At 53.9% G+C, this 15,264-nt stretch overlaps 6 protein-coding genes across 6 annotated transcripts; 3 read left to right on the top strand and 3 right to left on the bottom strand.

The window, feature by feature from the left end:
* Positions 1-1,783, bottom strand: CTAM01_07274 (prenyltransferase and squalene oxidase; the record flags this gene model as incomplete). Its single annotated transcript, XM_060523297.1, has 5 exons — positions 1-253; positions 318-617; positions 695-812; positions 859-986; positions 1,068-1,783. 5 exons carry the CDS (start codon positions 1,781-1,783, stop codon positions 1-3), a joined length of 1,515 nt encoding a protein of 504 aa, XP_060382035.1.
* A 4,965-nt stretch (positions 1,784-6,748) lies between these two features.
* On the top strand, positions 6,749-7,411 carry CTAM01_07273 (uncharacterized protein; the record flags this gene model as incomplete). Its single annotated transcript, XM_060523296.1, has 1 exon — positions 6,749-7,411. The coding sequence occupies one exon, from the start codon at positions 6,749-6,751 to the stop codon at positions 7,409-7,411; it is 663 nt and encodes a 220-aa protein (XP_060382034.1).
* An 895-nt stretch (positions 7,412-8,306) lies between these two features.
* On the top strand, positions 8,307-8,801 carry CTAM01_07272 (uncharacterized protein; the record flags this gene model as incomplete). The annotated part of the gene is made up of 3 exons (XM_060523295.1): positions 8,307-8,417; positions 8,537-8,619; positions 8,744-8,801. 3 exons carry the CDS (start codon positions 8,307-8,309, stop codon positions 8,799-8,801), a joined length of 252 nt encoding a protein of 83 aa, XP_060382033.1.
* Positions 8,646-8,852, bottom strand: CTAM01_07271 (uncharacterized protein; the record flags this gene model as incomplete). Its single annotated transcript, XM_060523294.1, has 1 exon — positions 8,646-8,852. The coding sequence occupies one exon, from the start codon at positions 8,850-8,852 to the stop codon at positions 8,646-8,648; it is 207 nt and encodes a 68-aa protein (XP_060382032.1).
* Positions 8,853-9,950: 1,098 nt separating this feature from the next.
* Positions 9,951-13,104, top strand: CTAM01_07270 (uncharacterized protein; the record flags this gene model as incomplete). Its single annotated transcript, XM_060523293.1, has 2 exons — positions 9,951-12,948; positions 13,004-13,104. 2 exons carry the CDS (start codon positions 9,951-9,953, stop codon positions 13,102-13,104), a joined length of 3,099 nt encoding a protein of 1,032 aa, XP_060382031.1.
* Positions 13,105-14,958: 1,854 nt separating this feature from the next.
* On the bottom strand, positions 14,959-15,162 carry CTAM01_07269 (uncharacterized protein; the record flags this gene model as incomplete). The annotated part of the gene is made up of 1 exon (XM_060523292.1): positions 14,959-15,162. The coding sequence occupies one exon, from the start codon at positions 15,160-15,162 to the stop codon at positions 14,959-14,961; it is 204 nt and encodes a 67-aa protein (XP_060382030.1).
* Positions 15,163-15,264: the final 102 nt, after the last annotated feature.

Raw genomic sequence — 15,264 nt, 5'->3', positions numbered from 1 at the left:
CTAGAATCCCTGTTTCGACGCAAAGTACGCCTTCATGTCGTCGACGCTGTCTTGGGGGATGGTGTAGACGGGGTGGATCGTCCCGACGCGGTCCTCCTCGTTGAATATCTGTGTTCCTTCGGCACAAGGCGACGCCACCCACTTTGGCTCCGATAGGATCGTCTCATCTTCGTTGACATATGTGAGATCCCACTGGTGCTGCGCAGAGCTCAGTCCTGAGAGGACGTAGCAAGTGTGGTACGCATCCGACGGCCTATCACTCGAGTCAGCAACGAGCCATCCAGATCAGGAAGCTTCTATTATCATCGCCATCTCACCTGCTGGGCTTGTCGCGAAGACCGCCACGTTTGGACCGGTCTTGACCGCAACACAAGATGTATCGAATCAGCCCCTCACGACTGTAAAGACTGCCCTGATGGGGAGTGAAGCTCGCCTCGTTCGGTTGATCCTCGAGCTCAATTGCGCCTTTCAGTACAGCGTCGATCAAGGGCCAACACCCACCGACCCAATGGCTGTAGCAGCCGTCGACGAGCTTATTTGTGCGGCCACTGAAGCCACCCTCCGGAGCGTACTGCCGTGACGAGAGCCAAGAGATAAGTCGTGGCACGTCGAGGTACCTGTCATCGGACGAAGCAGTCAGTATGCGCTGCTTTCATGTCAACCCCTTAGTGGACGAACGCGGCGGGATACGTACTTGGGAATGATGCGATGCGGAGTGTCCAGGATCGAGAGGCAGCCCAAAGCGCAGAAAGCATAGGCTCCATGCGCTTCACCATCCGGCTTTCCCGATATTCCACCCTCAAACGTTTGGCCTATTGGTGAGCGACGGCGAGGCAACCAGGCTAAGGTATGACTTACATCTGCGTACATAATCAGCCAATCCAGTGAAGAGCGTGGGCTGCTCAGGCGTCCACGCCGGCGAGTCGGTTGAGAGGTCCAGAGGCAGGTTCAGTAGGGTTACAATTACGGCTGCACAGTATGCTCCCCTAGAGACCTGTCAGAACTATGGCGCAAACCGAGAGAGAGAGAGAGAGAGAATCGAGGAGGGGGGGCTGGTGTCAACCCACCTGACATCTACCTCTCCGCCCAGGGCCATCTGAATCCCGCCACTGGGTTGCTTGAGAGAGCAGAGCCATTTCCACATGGCTTTCCTATCTATCACCTCGTATGCATCCTCACCGCCGACGATGGCAAGGGCGAGAACAACGGCGTAGGTTGTGGCAAGGTGAGAGTCCTGTCCGTGTCCGCCCCCGATGCCACCGGAAGGGTTCTGCATTGTACGCACTGTCTTTATCAGGTCTTCCCGGTACACTGCCGTGTCGTAGCCGAGCAGAGCCAGGGCGTTGAGAGACCAATACAGGAACCATGGCCGACTCGCGTCGGCAGCCACATACGGGGCCGGGAACCTTCCGAGCTGCTTCTGGAGAAATTTGATGTGGTTATCACGGAGCAGTGAGGGCACTCCGTGGGCGTTGTGATCGATGTCGCTGTCCGTGGCAGCCAGCAACGGGACACACTCCCGCACCGTAGCATCCTGAGCATATGAAGTGGCCGTCGGAAGCGTATCGCGCACAGGTGGAGACGCCGTGAAAAGTTCTGGCACGGTACTGTTCGTCTCGATTCCTTCGATTCCCAAATCACTCAGGTCGTCGATGAATTCCTCGTCCACGTCGCTGTCGGAGCGTTGCGGCGACCCGGTCTGGGCCGATGCAGCCATACTTGCTGCGCGCTTGATGAAGGTGACTTTGGTACGGCGCTTGAGAGGTTTGATGCGGGGTCTCATCTCACTCAGAGGCAGATTGTGGGATGTGAGCTTTATGAGACGTCAAGAAAGACTCAGACTCCCATGTTTCAACGATGTTTTCAGAATCTGATGTTTGAAAACCAACAAGATGTCTTAGTTGGAAAGATATTCGCTTTGGGCAGTAATGATGATGAGATGGGCTCTTCCTCCTTGCCATAATGCGCCTAAGAGAGGAAGTTCATAAAAATGGGGCATGTCTAGATTGATTGGCTGTTCTCGTCTCCCGCTATTAGTAAGCCCCGGATCCCTCATCACCAGACATCCCATCACCGTGTCCATCTTCAACGACATCCCTTGAAGACTTCGGCCGAGATGATGGTAAATTGCATCTGCGGACGCAAGAGACCCGTAATATACTCTTTTTTTTGAAGTAGTGATACCGAGATTCTTCTCTACACAAGAGCAAATGATTCATCTGTTGGCCGTCCAGACGACGGTTCCCCTCTCGCTCTTAAACGTCCTAGAGACTTCCAACGTAGAGGTTCGGAACTGACACATAAAATAATGAAAGTTCGCAGACACTTCAGATAGTGAGCTTGTCTTCGAATGTTTCACAATTACCGGTTCCTCCAAAATCAGAAGCCCCTGAGCTTAGCGATCGAAATAGACAGGAACTACTTGTGTGAAACAGCATATCCAATTTCATTACCCACTTGTCTGAATGCTCTTCAGAAATCCATCAAAGCGACATCAATTCAAGGGGGCTCACTGTGAATAAAAGGCTTGGAAATAGTCTAGGCTTTACTCCAGGCCTTTGGATATAATGCGGGGGCCACTTGGCTCTCGCAATACTCTGGTTCGAAGCTTTTGTATTTCATTGATCAGGGTCTAGATCAACTGGCATTATCAGATTCTTCATAGGACACTGTAACTGTCTTGTGTAGCTCGAAGTTCCTCAATTGGGTTCGATGGATGAACCGTCTTAAAAAGCCGCCAGATGGAATACTGAGATAACATCATACCCATAGCTTCAATGGTGGACTCTAGGAGCCGTTCAGGAGGCCATTGAAATGTGATCAGGGGCTCACCCAGGTCGATAATTGGTACAGCCTGAGATGATATGGGATGATATGTCTGGTAAAATCCCCAGTTTGGCGTGCGGTTTGCCTACTTGTATAGGTATAATGTCGGGCTTGCGCCGATGAACTAAGGTAGTCCAGACTACCAATATTCAGCATGCTCCATTGAGTAGTCGCGATCACCAGCTTTGTATTGGAAGTGTATGCTGTAGATGAATCGATGCTGACAGATCCAAAGATTATTCATTGAAGGTTGTGAACGTCTAGGTATGGATGAATTGGAAGAGACAGGTGAGACAGCTGAAACCTTCGATAGACTGACTGCTAACTTCACTAGGGACTCGATTATGTTCTCAGTGACGAGGTCAATGATTGTTCCCATGACTTGGATATTTTCGTTGGCTCATGATTGGTCTATAGGGTGTGCTTGGGTATTCGTGGCCAGGGTTGGCAAGCCACTATCCAGGGCCGTCTCTTCATGATTCAAAGGACCAAAGTGGTGATCCATCGCCCGTGACAGACTCTCACCACTAAACATGTCTCAATCTACGTTTCATTCCATCTCAAGACCCTCAATAGAGCTATTCCACCCTTAATAAATTAATCAGACTTGCTCTTCACACCACCAAAGCTAAAGCCGCCATAGCGACATGGCCAAGCCCTCCAAACCGTCCATACTAAGCAGAGCACGACGGGCCAACAGCCATCAAACCGAACCAATCTCGAGCAGCATCAACCCTCACAGACTGAACAGTCGGCGGATACCACGGCAAAAAATACCCATCATGCAAGAAAAGAGTTTCCCATATCCCAAACAGACGTCTGCAAAGCGGCAACTCTACTCCATCCGATCAGCCGCTCGGGCCAGGGACAAACTATGTTCGCTATAAACCTCAACTCCGACAACGATGTCTAATTACACACGACATCTAGCGATTTCATAGCGCAATAGCATCTGAGCCAAGTGCCGGATGAAGTCGTTCTCGCAAAAATCCATCCACATTCTACATATCCTCTTGGTGTATAGAACATCGGCGGGTCCAATTTTACGGGAGAATTTCGAGTTCAGACACGGCCGCCTCGACTGGACTCGAGGGACGGACGAGGTAAGTTTGTAGATGGACCGAGAAGAGAAGTAAATATGATGTAGCTATTTCGAAACAACGATGATGGATCAAGCTGAATCCAGGTCCTGTGATTCAAGGGATGTTATAGAAACAAACATTGACAAGCCGAGCCACCTCCGATGCTCCCACGACCATCTTCAAAGGCACCTGGAACCAAGATGAAGACAACAATGAGACCTGCGGACAGGAAATGAATGTGCGAACTACTCAAAAGGCGAAGACGGAACTTAATTGCGAGTAACAGCATCAAAGTCACGAAATCCATTGGCAGTCAACGCTCTGGACTGGCGAAGCATCAGGTATACCTGCTAGCCATGATGCTCAACTCATTGTACGACCACGAGCATAACGCCCACAGCTCAGGTCGTTCTGCCATGTTGGACACCGGCCTCGAGAGCTCTCCAGGTCTTCGAGGGCAACCGGGCTGCCACTCACAAGGTTGACTCATCACAAGTCCAACCGACATTTCTCGGATGCCTGGGTCATATCACCGGGCCTCTCGGACTTATTTTCTCTGGAATGAATTGGAAGCGCATAGTGCCGTATGAGAATGACGCAACATCCATTTCTTCCAGTTTCATGACAACACACAAGTGCGGACAAATCTCGAGTCAATTCACTTCAATTAGCACGGAGCAGGCAAATAATAGTTGCCTTGATGGTGTGACTAGTTACAAGCCTGCCCACTCACACCACCTGCGGCATACAAGTTTTTCCGCATAGTGTATAGTGAAAGAGAGAGAGAGAGAGAGCGGTCAATAGCGCCTGGGATTACCATTGGAGCCAGCGCAGCGCTGTGCGTCCCTGCATGGCCAAGGAAGCAGACAGACGTTCATGTGTCAAGAATCCTGAAGGAAAGGTATGCAAATTATCTTCAGCAGCATTCCAGCTGCGCGGAGAATAGACCTTGCAAATGCCTTCACAAAACCCACCACACTGGGTATTTTGGTCCGTTTCTGAATGGAATGGTGGCATTCTTGAACCCCTTTGAGGTGGCTGCGCAGCTTGGACCACACACCACTTGAGGGGGTAACAAGCGGTCAAGATCTCGAGAGATCCGAGCACCCTCACTAGAGGCGGATGGCGCCGTTATAGCTTTGAGGCCATCAAGTGATCAGACCTCGGGCTAGGTTCGGCTAGGAACGTCCTTCGATGCCAGGCATTGGCATCGACATCTCTGTCGCCAAGTTCCCGCGAAACTAGCAATATCGTGATTCCGTCAAGTTGGTTGTCAGAGAGACGAATTGCAGTCGTAAGTTGGGCAGGGCTTGAGAGAGAGTTCCGTGCCCCGCGTCCGACGGAGGAGGGGTTGAGGAGGGGTTAACGACCCTCAATTGGCCCCGTCTTCAATCAATTGAGGGTTTGCGTCTCGCCTGTGACTTGACCAAGTATCAACTTGAGTCCCGACCAAATCAATCGAGACGGTTCACACAGATCAGCCAATTGTCGATTGTCAGGTACCAAACCAACTGTTTTCGAGCCAATGCTTCGAGGTGACAGCCACGAGTCTCGATTAGCCTCCTGTCTCTCCTAACGGTCCAGAAGCATTACTTGCATCACGTAATGCAAGGTAGATAGTAGGCATAGAGAGTCGTCGGACGAATCCCGCCAACGGCCAACATGGGATGCGGCATGATTGGTTGACGGCCCTACGAAGGCGTTTTCTTTCAGACGAGAATCTCACACCGCACATTCGAAATCCAGGGAATGGCTTGCAGCAGGTTTCTTTTGCCGTACAATGGGCATGGGGGATGGCGGGAAGACACAACTGTGCCTGAGCAGCCCCTTGCCGGTTCCCCTTGACCTGCACCAATGATCGTGGGGAAAATGACTCTCGCCCGCATTGCTGCCGGACAATTCGTTGGCCTTCTGCTGCTCCGCTCAGTGTCGGTCGAATTTGGCTGGCATGTTGGTATGTGGTTGATTCACTCTGGCACGAGGTTCGCATCTCAAACGAGACAAACGGCTCCGTAGTATCGAACTCAAAGCTTCGTACAACATCGGCTTCGGCGGATAAATGCTTCATGCCACTTGTCACCGCGATTTCTCTAGAAACACATCAAATGTCAGGTCCGTGTAGGGTCCGGCGGCGTCATGGCATTCCGTCGAGGAGGGTCATAGTTGGAGAAACATGAACGGTCAGAAGTATAGTATGCGAGATGATGTGCAAGACGTTATGCCATGAATGCAGGTATCCGAGAAGAGGCAAGTGGCACAACTCGCCATCAGAGACGGTGCCTTTCGGAGTGGACATGTTGGACCAACTACAGACTGAGATGCCTGGAGTCTGGCGTCTTTTTGATAGAGAAATTGGCGTGTGCAGGGTCTGGCCACGGCCGTGAACGGGTGTACTGGGAACAAGCGACATCGATCGGGGAACTGACGCAGATCTGATGTGCCTTATTTGCAGGCAAAGCCAATTGGGGAGACGTGCGTTCGCGGCAATGAAAGGCTAAGAGAGACTCCCGCTTGCGACGTTGATCGGTCGGTCGAAGCAGGAGATAATGGGATGCCTTTCGGAGTCGGGATATACCTTGGTTGGCAACAACCTTTCAATATCGCGACGCACCTCCAGACATTATCCGTGATACGGGTGGGGAATAACTCGTCGTGTTAAGTCGCCGCTGGCCGCTGGCCGTACCGCGTCAAGCTCGGCTCTTCGTTGAACATGCCTGGACCCTGTACTGCGACTTGTTTCGTCATCTGCAACTGGTTCGTTTGACAGATTGAGGGCTGTGCACCCATTGCCCCCCCCTCATTGTTCGAGCTAGAGGAGGGAGATCTGCTGAAGCCTCGCAATGGTCTTTGCACCAGCTTTCCACGATCCACCTTGTACTGTGAGCCTGTGGTTGGACATTCAACCAACCACCGGGAGGGTAACAACCGTGACAGCAGGCCGCCGGACCATTGGCACACGATTCAGCGATCCGCCAGGAAGAAACTATTCCCGCGAGATATTCTCCACTGTGCCGTATGACCCGTCCACCGTGGATATGGCAGTATCGCGCACCGTAGTCCGGCCTTGCCTACGCAATCGGCATCGACGACAGTCGATATCCATCCGAGATACGAATAGCTCTGGGCACCTGGGTGCCTCGGAATGCCGATACAGCCAACAGCAATGCAGTAGAGCCCCTCGAGGCTCAGGGCCTGGCAGTGGCGGGGTCTGCAAGAAGACAATCCGGACGCAGGTAGTCTCCACGCTTGTGGGGGGAGAGGAGCATCGGGAACATCAGGTCGTTCTGCGCCAGAAGCCCAGGGCCCCAGGCACGACAGGGCCAGGCAAAGCCGGCCATTGCCAATGGTGGCTTTGTCTATCTGCAGTTCGTAGCGGGGTTTGTACTGTAGCGAAGATGCAATCCATCGGACGAGGGGCTTCGCCTGGTGTGCGAATCTGCGATAGCTCGTTTGGTTTTGTTGAGCCGACTGTTGTTAGCAGCTCAGTGCCTATCCAGGCGTGAAAAGCGACGTCGCAGCTACGAATGGTCTGTTCTCGCCGTCAAGCAACTCGCATAGAGTACCACGCTAGCTGCAGGTGTCTGGGCACTGGATCCGTTATCGACTGGAGCCCGTACGAGAAGATTTTCATCCTTGCGTTTGCTAATGTACCATGGCAGATCTGCGGCAACTTGCGATCGAAACCTTGCGCAACAGGCGACTTATCAATGGCTGCTCTAGTCCTGGCTCGTGGGGCTCTAACTGCGGTGGTAGGGGGCGGCTTGAAAACTCCGAAGGGTCTGGTCAGTGGTGAGAGTGGTGGCCCTGACTCTACCCCAGCCCATTGTGGACTTGGCATCATGGTAAGGGTCGAGAAAGCCAGGTTTTCATCGCGGCCAAGGGCTTATTAAGTTTTATCGACCGAGGCTACCAGTGGGCGGCTTCCACCTTGGAATTGTTTGTTCGGCGTTGCCGCTTGTAGAAACAAGGCGGCAACAATGGCATTTCCATAGCATCGTCGGTTGGCCGGGTGGAGGATCAATTCACTCATGGGTGAAGGGCGATGAAGCGAACGGGGCCCTGGCGGAAGATGACAAGACAGATAGGAGGACTGAATTGAGAGCCAACGTGCCGTTGACGCGAGGTGCAGATAGAGTTGCCCGTTGACAGCAGCCGATCCAATGCCGTGAGCTGATCGTTTCCCAGAGTGTCAGAGGGAGCCGTGGGCGTCGTTCTTTGTCAAGTCTCGTTGCACTGTGCAGGGTGCGCTGTCCTTTTTGGTGCTTCCTCCACTGCCTGAATCACGTCGTGAGTGTTGCACCGCAGACGCATCAACGATTGACTGTGTCCGTACAAGCCACACAGGTCACAGGTGAGGTGATGCCACTGTGATTGTGTGAGGACGGGAAGCACAGTCGAATGCTGATCAATGGAGCCTTGGCCAGCAGCCGGTCAACGTCCGTGGCCTCCGTAGCTCGTGGTGTCGCGAGGAACGGACGAATGCCTCGGGGCAGCCCGCTAGGTCTAAGTGTAAGTTTGCGCGGCTGATGACTGATTGGGATGACCCCGTCAGTGTTTGCCGTCCAGGCTCGTCCTATGTTTCTTCGGAGGAGGGATCAATAGCTGATGCCGGACGTGCTTGATGATAGACGCTAGAGGTGGCCGGTGGTGGCGGCTGCAGCAGCGTCAAGCGAGAGGCGAGATCCGTCCAGGTCGTCTCTGGCAGCTCAAGGTCTGTAGGGGCACCGCAAGTTGCACCTAGAGGCTAGGCGAGCCTGCTTGTGAGGACGCAGCCTGTCTGGCTTTGCTTGGGTTGGGTGTTGCAAGTGCCGATGGCCAGCCAGCTCTGGTTCTAGGTCGAGCCTCGAGCCCGAGCTCTGCCTGGGTATCAGGTTCCTCAAGACTCAGGGTTAAAGCCTCGAGGCAACTTGGGGTCAGTCGCGTTTGACGCTGTTGAGGAATCATCCGAAGAGAAAGATGACCCTTGGGGCGGCACTAAGTCATCATCCGGAACCTGGTGTTTTAAACTATGGCCTCGTCGGCCTGTTTGCTGCAGGCACGAGGAGAGCTCTGGAATGTGGGCTCTCGGTCAGGTATGACCACGATATCCGTAGCGCCAGAGACGACAGAAAAGATGGTGGGTGTGTGACTGCGCCGTAGACAGAGAGGAGAGAGGCAAGAAACCACAATGAGTGACGGGGAGTAAAGGAATCCGACGCGGGCCTCATGATTCGTGAGATCTACACAGTAGAGAGAGAAAATGGACGGCATGATTTGGCGTTGAGAGGAAAAGTGACTTTGGAACCTCTGTATGTATTCGCTGATCGGTACGTTACGTGGTGGTAGGCGGGACATGGTGAAGGTAATGTGGAAGACACTTCACGGCAGACTAGAGCGAGGTAAGGTGAGGGCCGTGAGGTGAGGCGGAGGGCGGTTGGGCGGGCGGGTTCAGCGACGTCGCCAAAGGCGGAAAAGAACGTTTCCATTAACGCTCTCAGGGTGGATCCGGTACGTACTGATTGATGGAGGCTGCGATACCATGATAGGTACGTACCGTTGGAGGCTGCGGCGGATGGCAGATGGCGTGGGTGCGAGGACGGCAAGATGGATGGCAGCCCCAAGCCTCCAAGTCCCGTCCCGTCCAAAAAAATGGAAGACACTCGACCCTCAAGGTACGTACATGGCCAGAGCTACAACCATCCAATGTCTCGCTTTCCAATATCGATTTCCAGCCATTCGCCATGGACAGGGTTTCCAGCAGCACCTAATCGGTATGATGAAGGGCAGACAGAGCCCAGAGGCAGATGGAGGCAGCTGGAGAGAGAGAGAGGCTCCAGCCAGGAAGAAAAGATGTTTACCTTAGCGACATGTGTTACAACCCGCTCATCCCACTGTTTCTTACCAGACCACCAGACGTAGCCGTCAACCCTTTGGCCCAGCGCCTGCAAAAATACAGTGTCGAGGAGGATGAAGTACAGTCTCACCCACACGGAGGCGGCTGGAGTGATTGGATGGAGTCGAGTTACAAAGTGGCCCTCGTGAGCAGCCGCCCACCCCACTTTCATGGATTATGGGTCCAATGGCCTACTGGTGGTAGGGGCCGGTCGGTCCAGTTCTTTCCCATACAGAAAGTATCAGCTTCCTCCCCATCCTCTTGCCAGTTCTTGCCAGTCCAGTCCAGTCCAGTCCACCTCAGTGCAAGTGCGAGTGTGCAAGTGCAATCCACCCACCCAACCCTCCCACCTCCTTCCCACTGGCGCAACTTTGGAGCGACACCCCCCGGTCGTCTCCGCCCCACACTCGTGCAGCTGCAGAAGGAGCTGTGGCCCCGTTCATTGGCTCCTGCTCCTGGCCGGGGCTGGAGGTTCAACTGCATCTCTCACCGCTTCTTTCGCGGGCTCGTCGTCGTTCCTCTTCACCCACGCATGCCCGCTTTTGGGGCCCCCGACCAAGTCTCTCGCCCTTCTCACCACCCGAATCTCTTCCTACCCACCTCATCTTCCCCCCAAAACCTTTGTCGCCGCTGCGAAGAAGGTCTTTTGCTCCCCTCATCCACTTCACCACCACCCCGACGAAAGAGCGGTGTCCTGGGGAAAAAGGCCATATCTCTGCTCAAACTCCCCTTTCTCGACTTACACCTATCCGTTGTTGGTCCTTTTTCCACGACTGATCTTACCCAACATGAATGTCAACTTCGATACGAGTGGAGGCGACGCCCTCTTGGATCTCTCCTCCTTCGACCAGCGGGACCGGTTTTCCTATGCCTCGCAAATCCCCTCATCCCAGAACAGCCCCCAGAGCGTCACCAACATGCCCGCTCAGAGGATCTGGCCCATTCCCTTGGATATGACCTCCAATGTCGCAGCCTCGAGTCCTCCCGAGGACCAACAAGCCCACTCGCCTTCACATAGCTCCTCACCTTTGAGCCAGCACTCGCATCATTCACCATATCAACAACCCGTCAACTCATTGACCGACTGGGCCTTGCAACAACATCAACATCAGCAACAACAGGCCCCTCATGGATTGCCCGATTACTCCCAATATGTCTCCGACGCCTACATGCCCGTAACATACAACCCATACGCCCCGGGCTTCCAGACAAATCCCATCGACTTTCTCCCCGCCACGACCCAGGCGCTGCAGGCCGCAAACTTTCAACTCGCATCCGCCTTCAACACGATGCCCCCCATGGACGACACTGTTCCGGCTATGAATTGGAGCTTGGGAATGGAGAGCTGGCACGATATTCAAGCCGCTGCCTCAGCGTTGCAAATCGACGGTCTGTCACATAGCATCGGCAGCAATTCGCCCACGGGTACCTTCCTCGAGGTCCTGTCCCTGCCGAGCACTGGCAACGGAGAGGGGTGGTCAATGGTCGTTGAGCAAGGTTCTGGAGCAGGATTCGACCACTTCCAACAGGCACAGCCCAATGCGGCAATCTTCAACCCCAGCCAGACACTTCACTTGAGAACCAACTCGGACTCGTCGGACGGCGCCAATTCATTTGAACTCGGCAGCTATGAGGAGATTGCTCCCTTCCCCATCTCTCCCTTCTCCCCCGAGTCTGATGGATATGTCGATGCCGGATCTCACCGCAATTGCTTCGGAGACAACCACAACCACGCTCATACTCACAGCCACGCTCATGCACACACTCACACTCACGCCCACGTTCACAACCACGACACAGTCAGCCCTGCAGCTGCTGTTGCTCCCATGCCCATCAAGACGACCACTCCGACCCGGCCAACTCCCGCCAGCGGCTCCGGCGCCACGTCTCCCCCAATTCTCACCACCGCCCGGAGAAACTCGGGCCAGAGGCGCAGCCCCGTCACCGGCAAGGCTACCAAGGCCGTCATTCGCCGGACTTCAACCGGCAAGAAGGATGGCACTGAGGTCAAGAAGGTTGGCCGCAGAAAGGGTCCTCTCCTGCCCGAGCAGCGCAAGCAGGCCAGTGAGATTAGAAAGCTTCGTGCCTGCCTGCGTTGCAAGTTCTTGAAGAAGACCTGTGACAAGGGTGAGCCTTGTGCTGGTTGCCAGCCGTCTCACGCCCGCCTGTGGCAGGTTCCTTGCACTCGTATTGACATCAAGGATATCGGCTACTTCATGAAGGACTGGAAGGCCGACTATGAGCGCCACCTTGGACGTGGTGTCTCGGTCTACAATGTCAAGGGCTTCGCTCAGAACGAGACCGTCATGTGGATCACTCACGGCTACGGCTTTGCCCTCCCCGTCTACGTCCGCGAGGTCTACGTGGCCGATGAGAGCTGCTTCCAGGTCGACTGGGTTGAGTCCTGCTTGACCGATCAGGAGCCCATCGACTTTGACATCCGCACCGAGAGACTCGATGTCGGTGCCAAGGGCGTTTCCGTTGAGGCTCTGTCCGACTATCTTGACAAGCACATTGATGGAGGCTTTGAGGATTTCATCGAGGATCACTTCGAGGGCACTCCCTTCATCACCGAGATCCTCAAGACTGCTCACCGCTACTACGTCAAGGAGCGTATGCCCGTCATCCGTAAGGCTCTGAAGCTCGTCCTTGCCTACAACCTCACCCTGCACATCACCATGGTCGAGAGCCAAGGCGAGGATGTTCAGCTTGATGGCCAGATTGATGATGAGGACTCCAAGTACTACGGCAAGACCGTTGCCCCCGTCATGATCAACTTCCAGATCAAATGTGCCATGGCCGACATGTGGCGTGAGCTCCAGAAGGAGATTCTCGAGGAGCTGTCTGCCCTGTACTCCAGTGTCTACAGCGGTGAGCGTCTCAAGAACTGGCCCACCATCTTCATGCTGGCTTCCATTCTCCTCGCTGTTTGGGAGGAGATGCAGTTCGACTGCCACTACCGTGTTCCCGACCCGGCCGCCGTCAACAAGTTCTGCAATGACATGGAGACCACTCCTGTCGGTGTCATTGTTGGCCTCTTCCACGCCATCTCCCAGAAGCTCCCTGCCTTTATGGACTGGGACACCGCCAAGCACGGCCACCTCCTGAACAACAACGTCGCTGTCTGCGAGGCCATGACCGAAGTCCGTCAGCATGTCATCAAGCACGGTAAGTTTCACTCATTCTGGCCATTGTATCTGCAGACCACTAATAGTCCAAACAGAGGCATACTTGCGTACTCGCCCCGACGCCAGCTTTGACCGCAACGACTTTGACTGCTTGTCGAACAAGTTCTTGTCAAAGCTCGTTATCCGCGCCAACTGATTGTCCTCTACTGTGCTATTATTATTGCTGCCATTTACTTTTCCTTCTTGAGATTATGATTTTTTTTTTGAAAAGCCCCTGGGTGGGCAAATTTTCTTGGCATCTCTTTTGTTATTTCGAGTCACAGCGACGGCGTTGAACGAGACACCACACACACACACACACACCACAAGATCTCTACCCCACCTCTTCACTTCACTTCTTTTCGGCTGGTCACCTCCCCACCACGACGATTCATCGCGATGTGTTACGACCTTTTATCATGATTCAAATTACGAATGTATGACTCGAAGCTTAACGGGGTTGGTGGTCTGGAGTCGAGCGCAGGCGAGAAGGGCTGCGCTGCGGCAAAGAGAGACGCGACATGCGCCAGGGACGTTCATGGAGACGATCATGCCGGCACGACATGCAAATGACAGAGCACAGCAAGCATAGACGATTATGATATGCATTGGAATTTTTGGGCGTTGGAAGGGCCCTTCTGCAAAAAAAGAAAAAAACCTTCACACAGAGAACTGGAGAGGCACAATTGGCCGATATCGGCATTTTACGCTGTTGTAGTTAACTTGGGTCAAAATCGATATATCGAGATTGTTTGTTTCGCGCCCTTCATACAATGAGTTACTATGCACTTTGTCCAGCCCGTGTCCCAGATGTGAAGCTTTTGTCCCAAGTGAGATGCATGTACGCCGGTACGGATATCTTGAGAGGTCAATGAGACAAGGCAGGGAAATATGAGGGTCAGATGAGACAGAATGCAAGCCTCGGCGTGCAGCCCACAACGTGGTGAACCATACTAGATTAGAGCAACGTGATCTAGTCAGTCTGGGGAACGAACCTCTGCGGGCTTAAAGCAGGGTCAATGAGGGGAAGAAGGGCCTTATCGCAGCAAATGGGGATGGGGGACAACACCCTTAGGCGTCTGGTTCGATTTCGCCCAAACCAATGAGAAGAGTGGCTGGAGGGGCAAGGATGCTTATGGTGGTGGTGTTTGTGCTGCAGAAGAAAAGTGCATCCAACGTGGTCGGGTTGTAGTTGTACCATTGTCTCCCAGGTATTGACGGGGGCGGTGCTGGGCGCGGGGTGTGTAGGTGTGTCTCGCTCGTGTGGGCGAAACGTCGCCTTTTGGCCCCTTGGAAGGAAAGCGCGTGAACAGATGTCGCGATAAGGCCCGAGCGACGAGCGAGCAAAGACCGATGTCGCCATCGCTTCATTCCTCGCCTGACGAAAGCGTCGCTTCGGAAGAGAATACGGAGGTTCGCATTCTTCTGATCATGCTGAAGACAACTTTTTCAATGAGTTGGTTGTCTGTCTGGAGACGCCGAACTGGGATCCGTATGATTTTTCTCGTCTTTGGCTGAAGTATTGGTAAACTGCCTGTTTGTCTGTCTGCCTCGGGCGGTGGTTCGTAAAATCAGGGTTCGGGAGAGGTTGGGGGTGCAGTGGCCTTTGGGATGACGTCGGCTCATTTCACCTGCCACCCCGGTCTCGCCGGTCCTTCTCCGCACTTTAGTGTTTGGCCGTGTTATGTTGGGTGAGGATTGAGGAGTGGCCGGCGACATTCAACAACTCGCCGGCCAAGTCGAAAGGAAGGCATCGTGGCGACTTGGGATGAGGTTGAGAAAAGCTTTGTATGGGGGCGACGGGATTAGCAAGCGAGCGATTCGGACGGGGCAAAGATTAACCAAGAGGCTCTGGAGGTGGCGATTCTCATGTTCGCTGCCGACTGCATTGCTTGAGGCCTCTAAGTCTGAGTGCGTGTTGAGTGGACGAGGACTCAAGTTGGGGTTGTTTCCTGGCCGCTACGGTCTGCCTATCCGGGTGGCGGGTGGGGCGCTTGTTTGTCAGTGACAGTCACAGCTGGTTCGGACTTGTTTCTGACCCTTTGTGCCTCTTTGCTCTTCGCTCTTTACGCTTGACTTTTGGCTGGCATCCGTGGAATCCGTCAAGCGCAGGTGAGACACGACGAATTCCAGTCATAGGTGTCAAACCGAAGCCAGCCTTGCCAGCCTGCTTGATTTCGATATGGGAAGTATCGAGTCTATCGGCAGCTAGCATCGTGGGCATTCCTCAGGATGCGCTCGGCGAAGTCTTCAGCCCCAGTGTCTGTCGTCGGCGGTGACGATTGTTCCCGGTCGTGTTGGACGTGGTAAACAGAGG

The sequence above is a fragment of the Colletotrichum tamarilloi genome (assembly GCF_030869305.1).
Source record: "Colletotrichum tamarilloi strain Tom-12 chromosome Unknown Scaffold_22.1, whole genome shotgun sequence".
NCBI lineage: Eukaryota > Fungi > Ascomycota > Sordariomycetes > Glomerellales > Glomerellaceae > Colletotrichum > Colletotrichum tamarilloi.
Note: the sequence above shows the minus strand (reverse complement) of the source record. Positions and strands in the feature narration are given on the sequence as shown.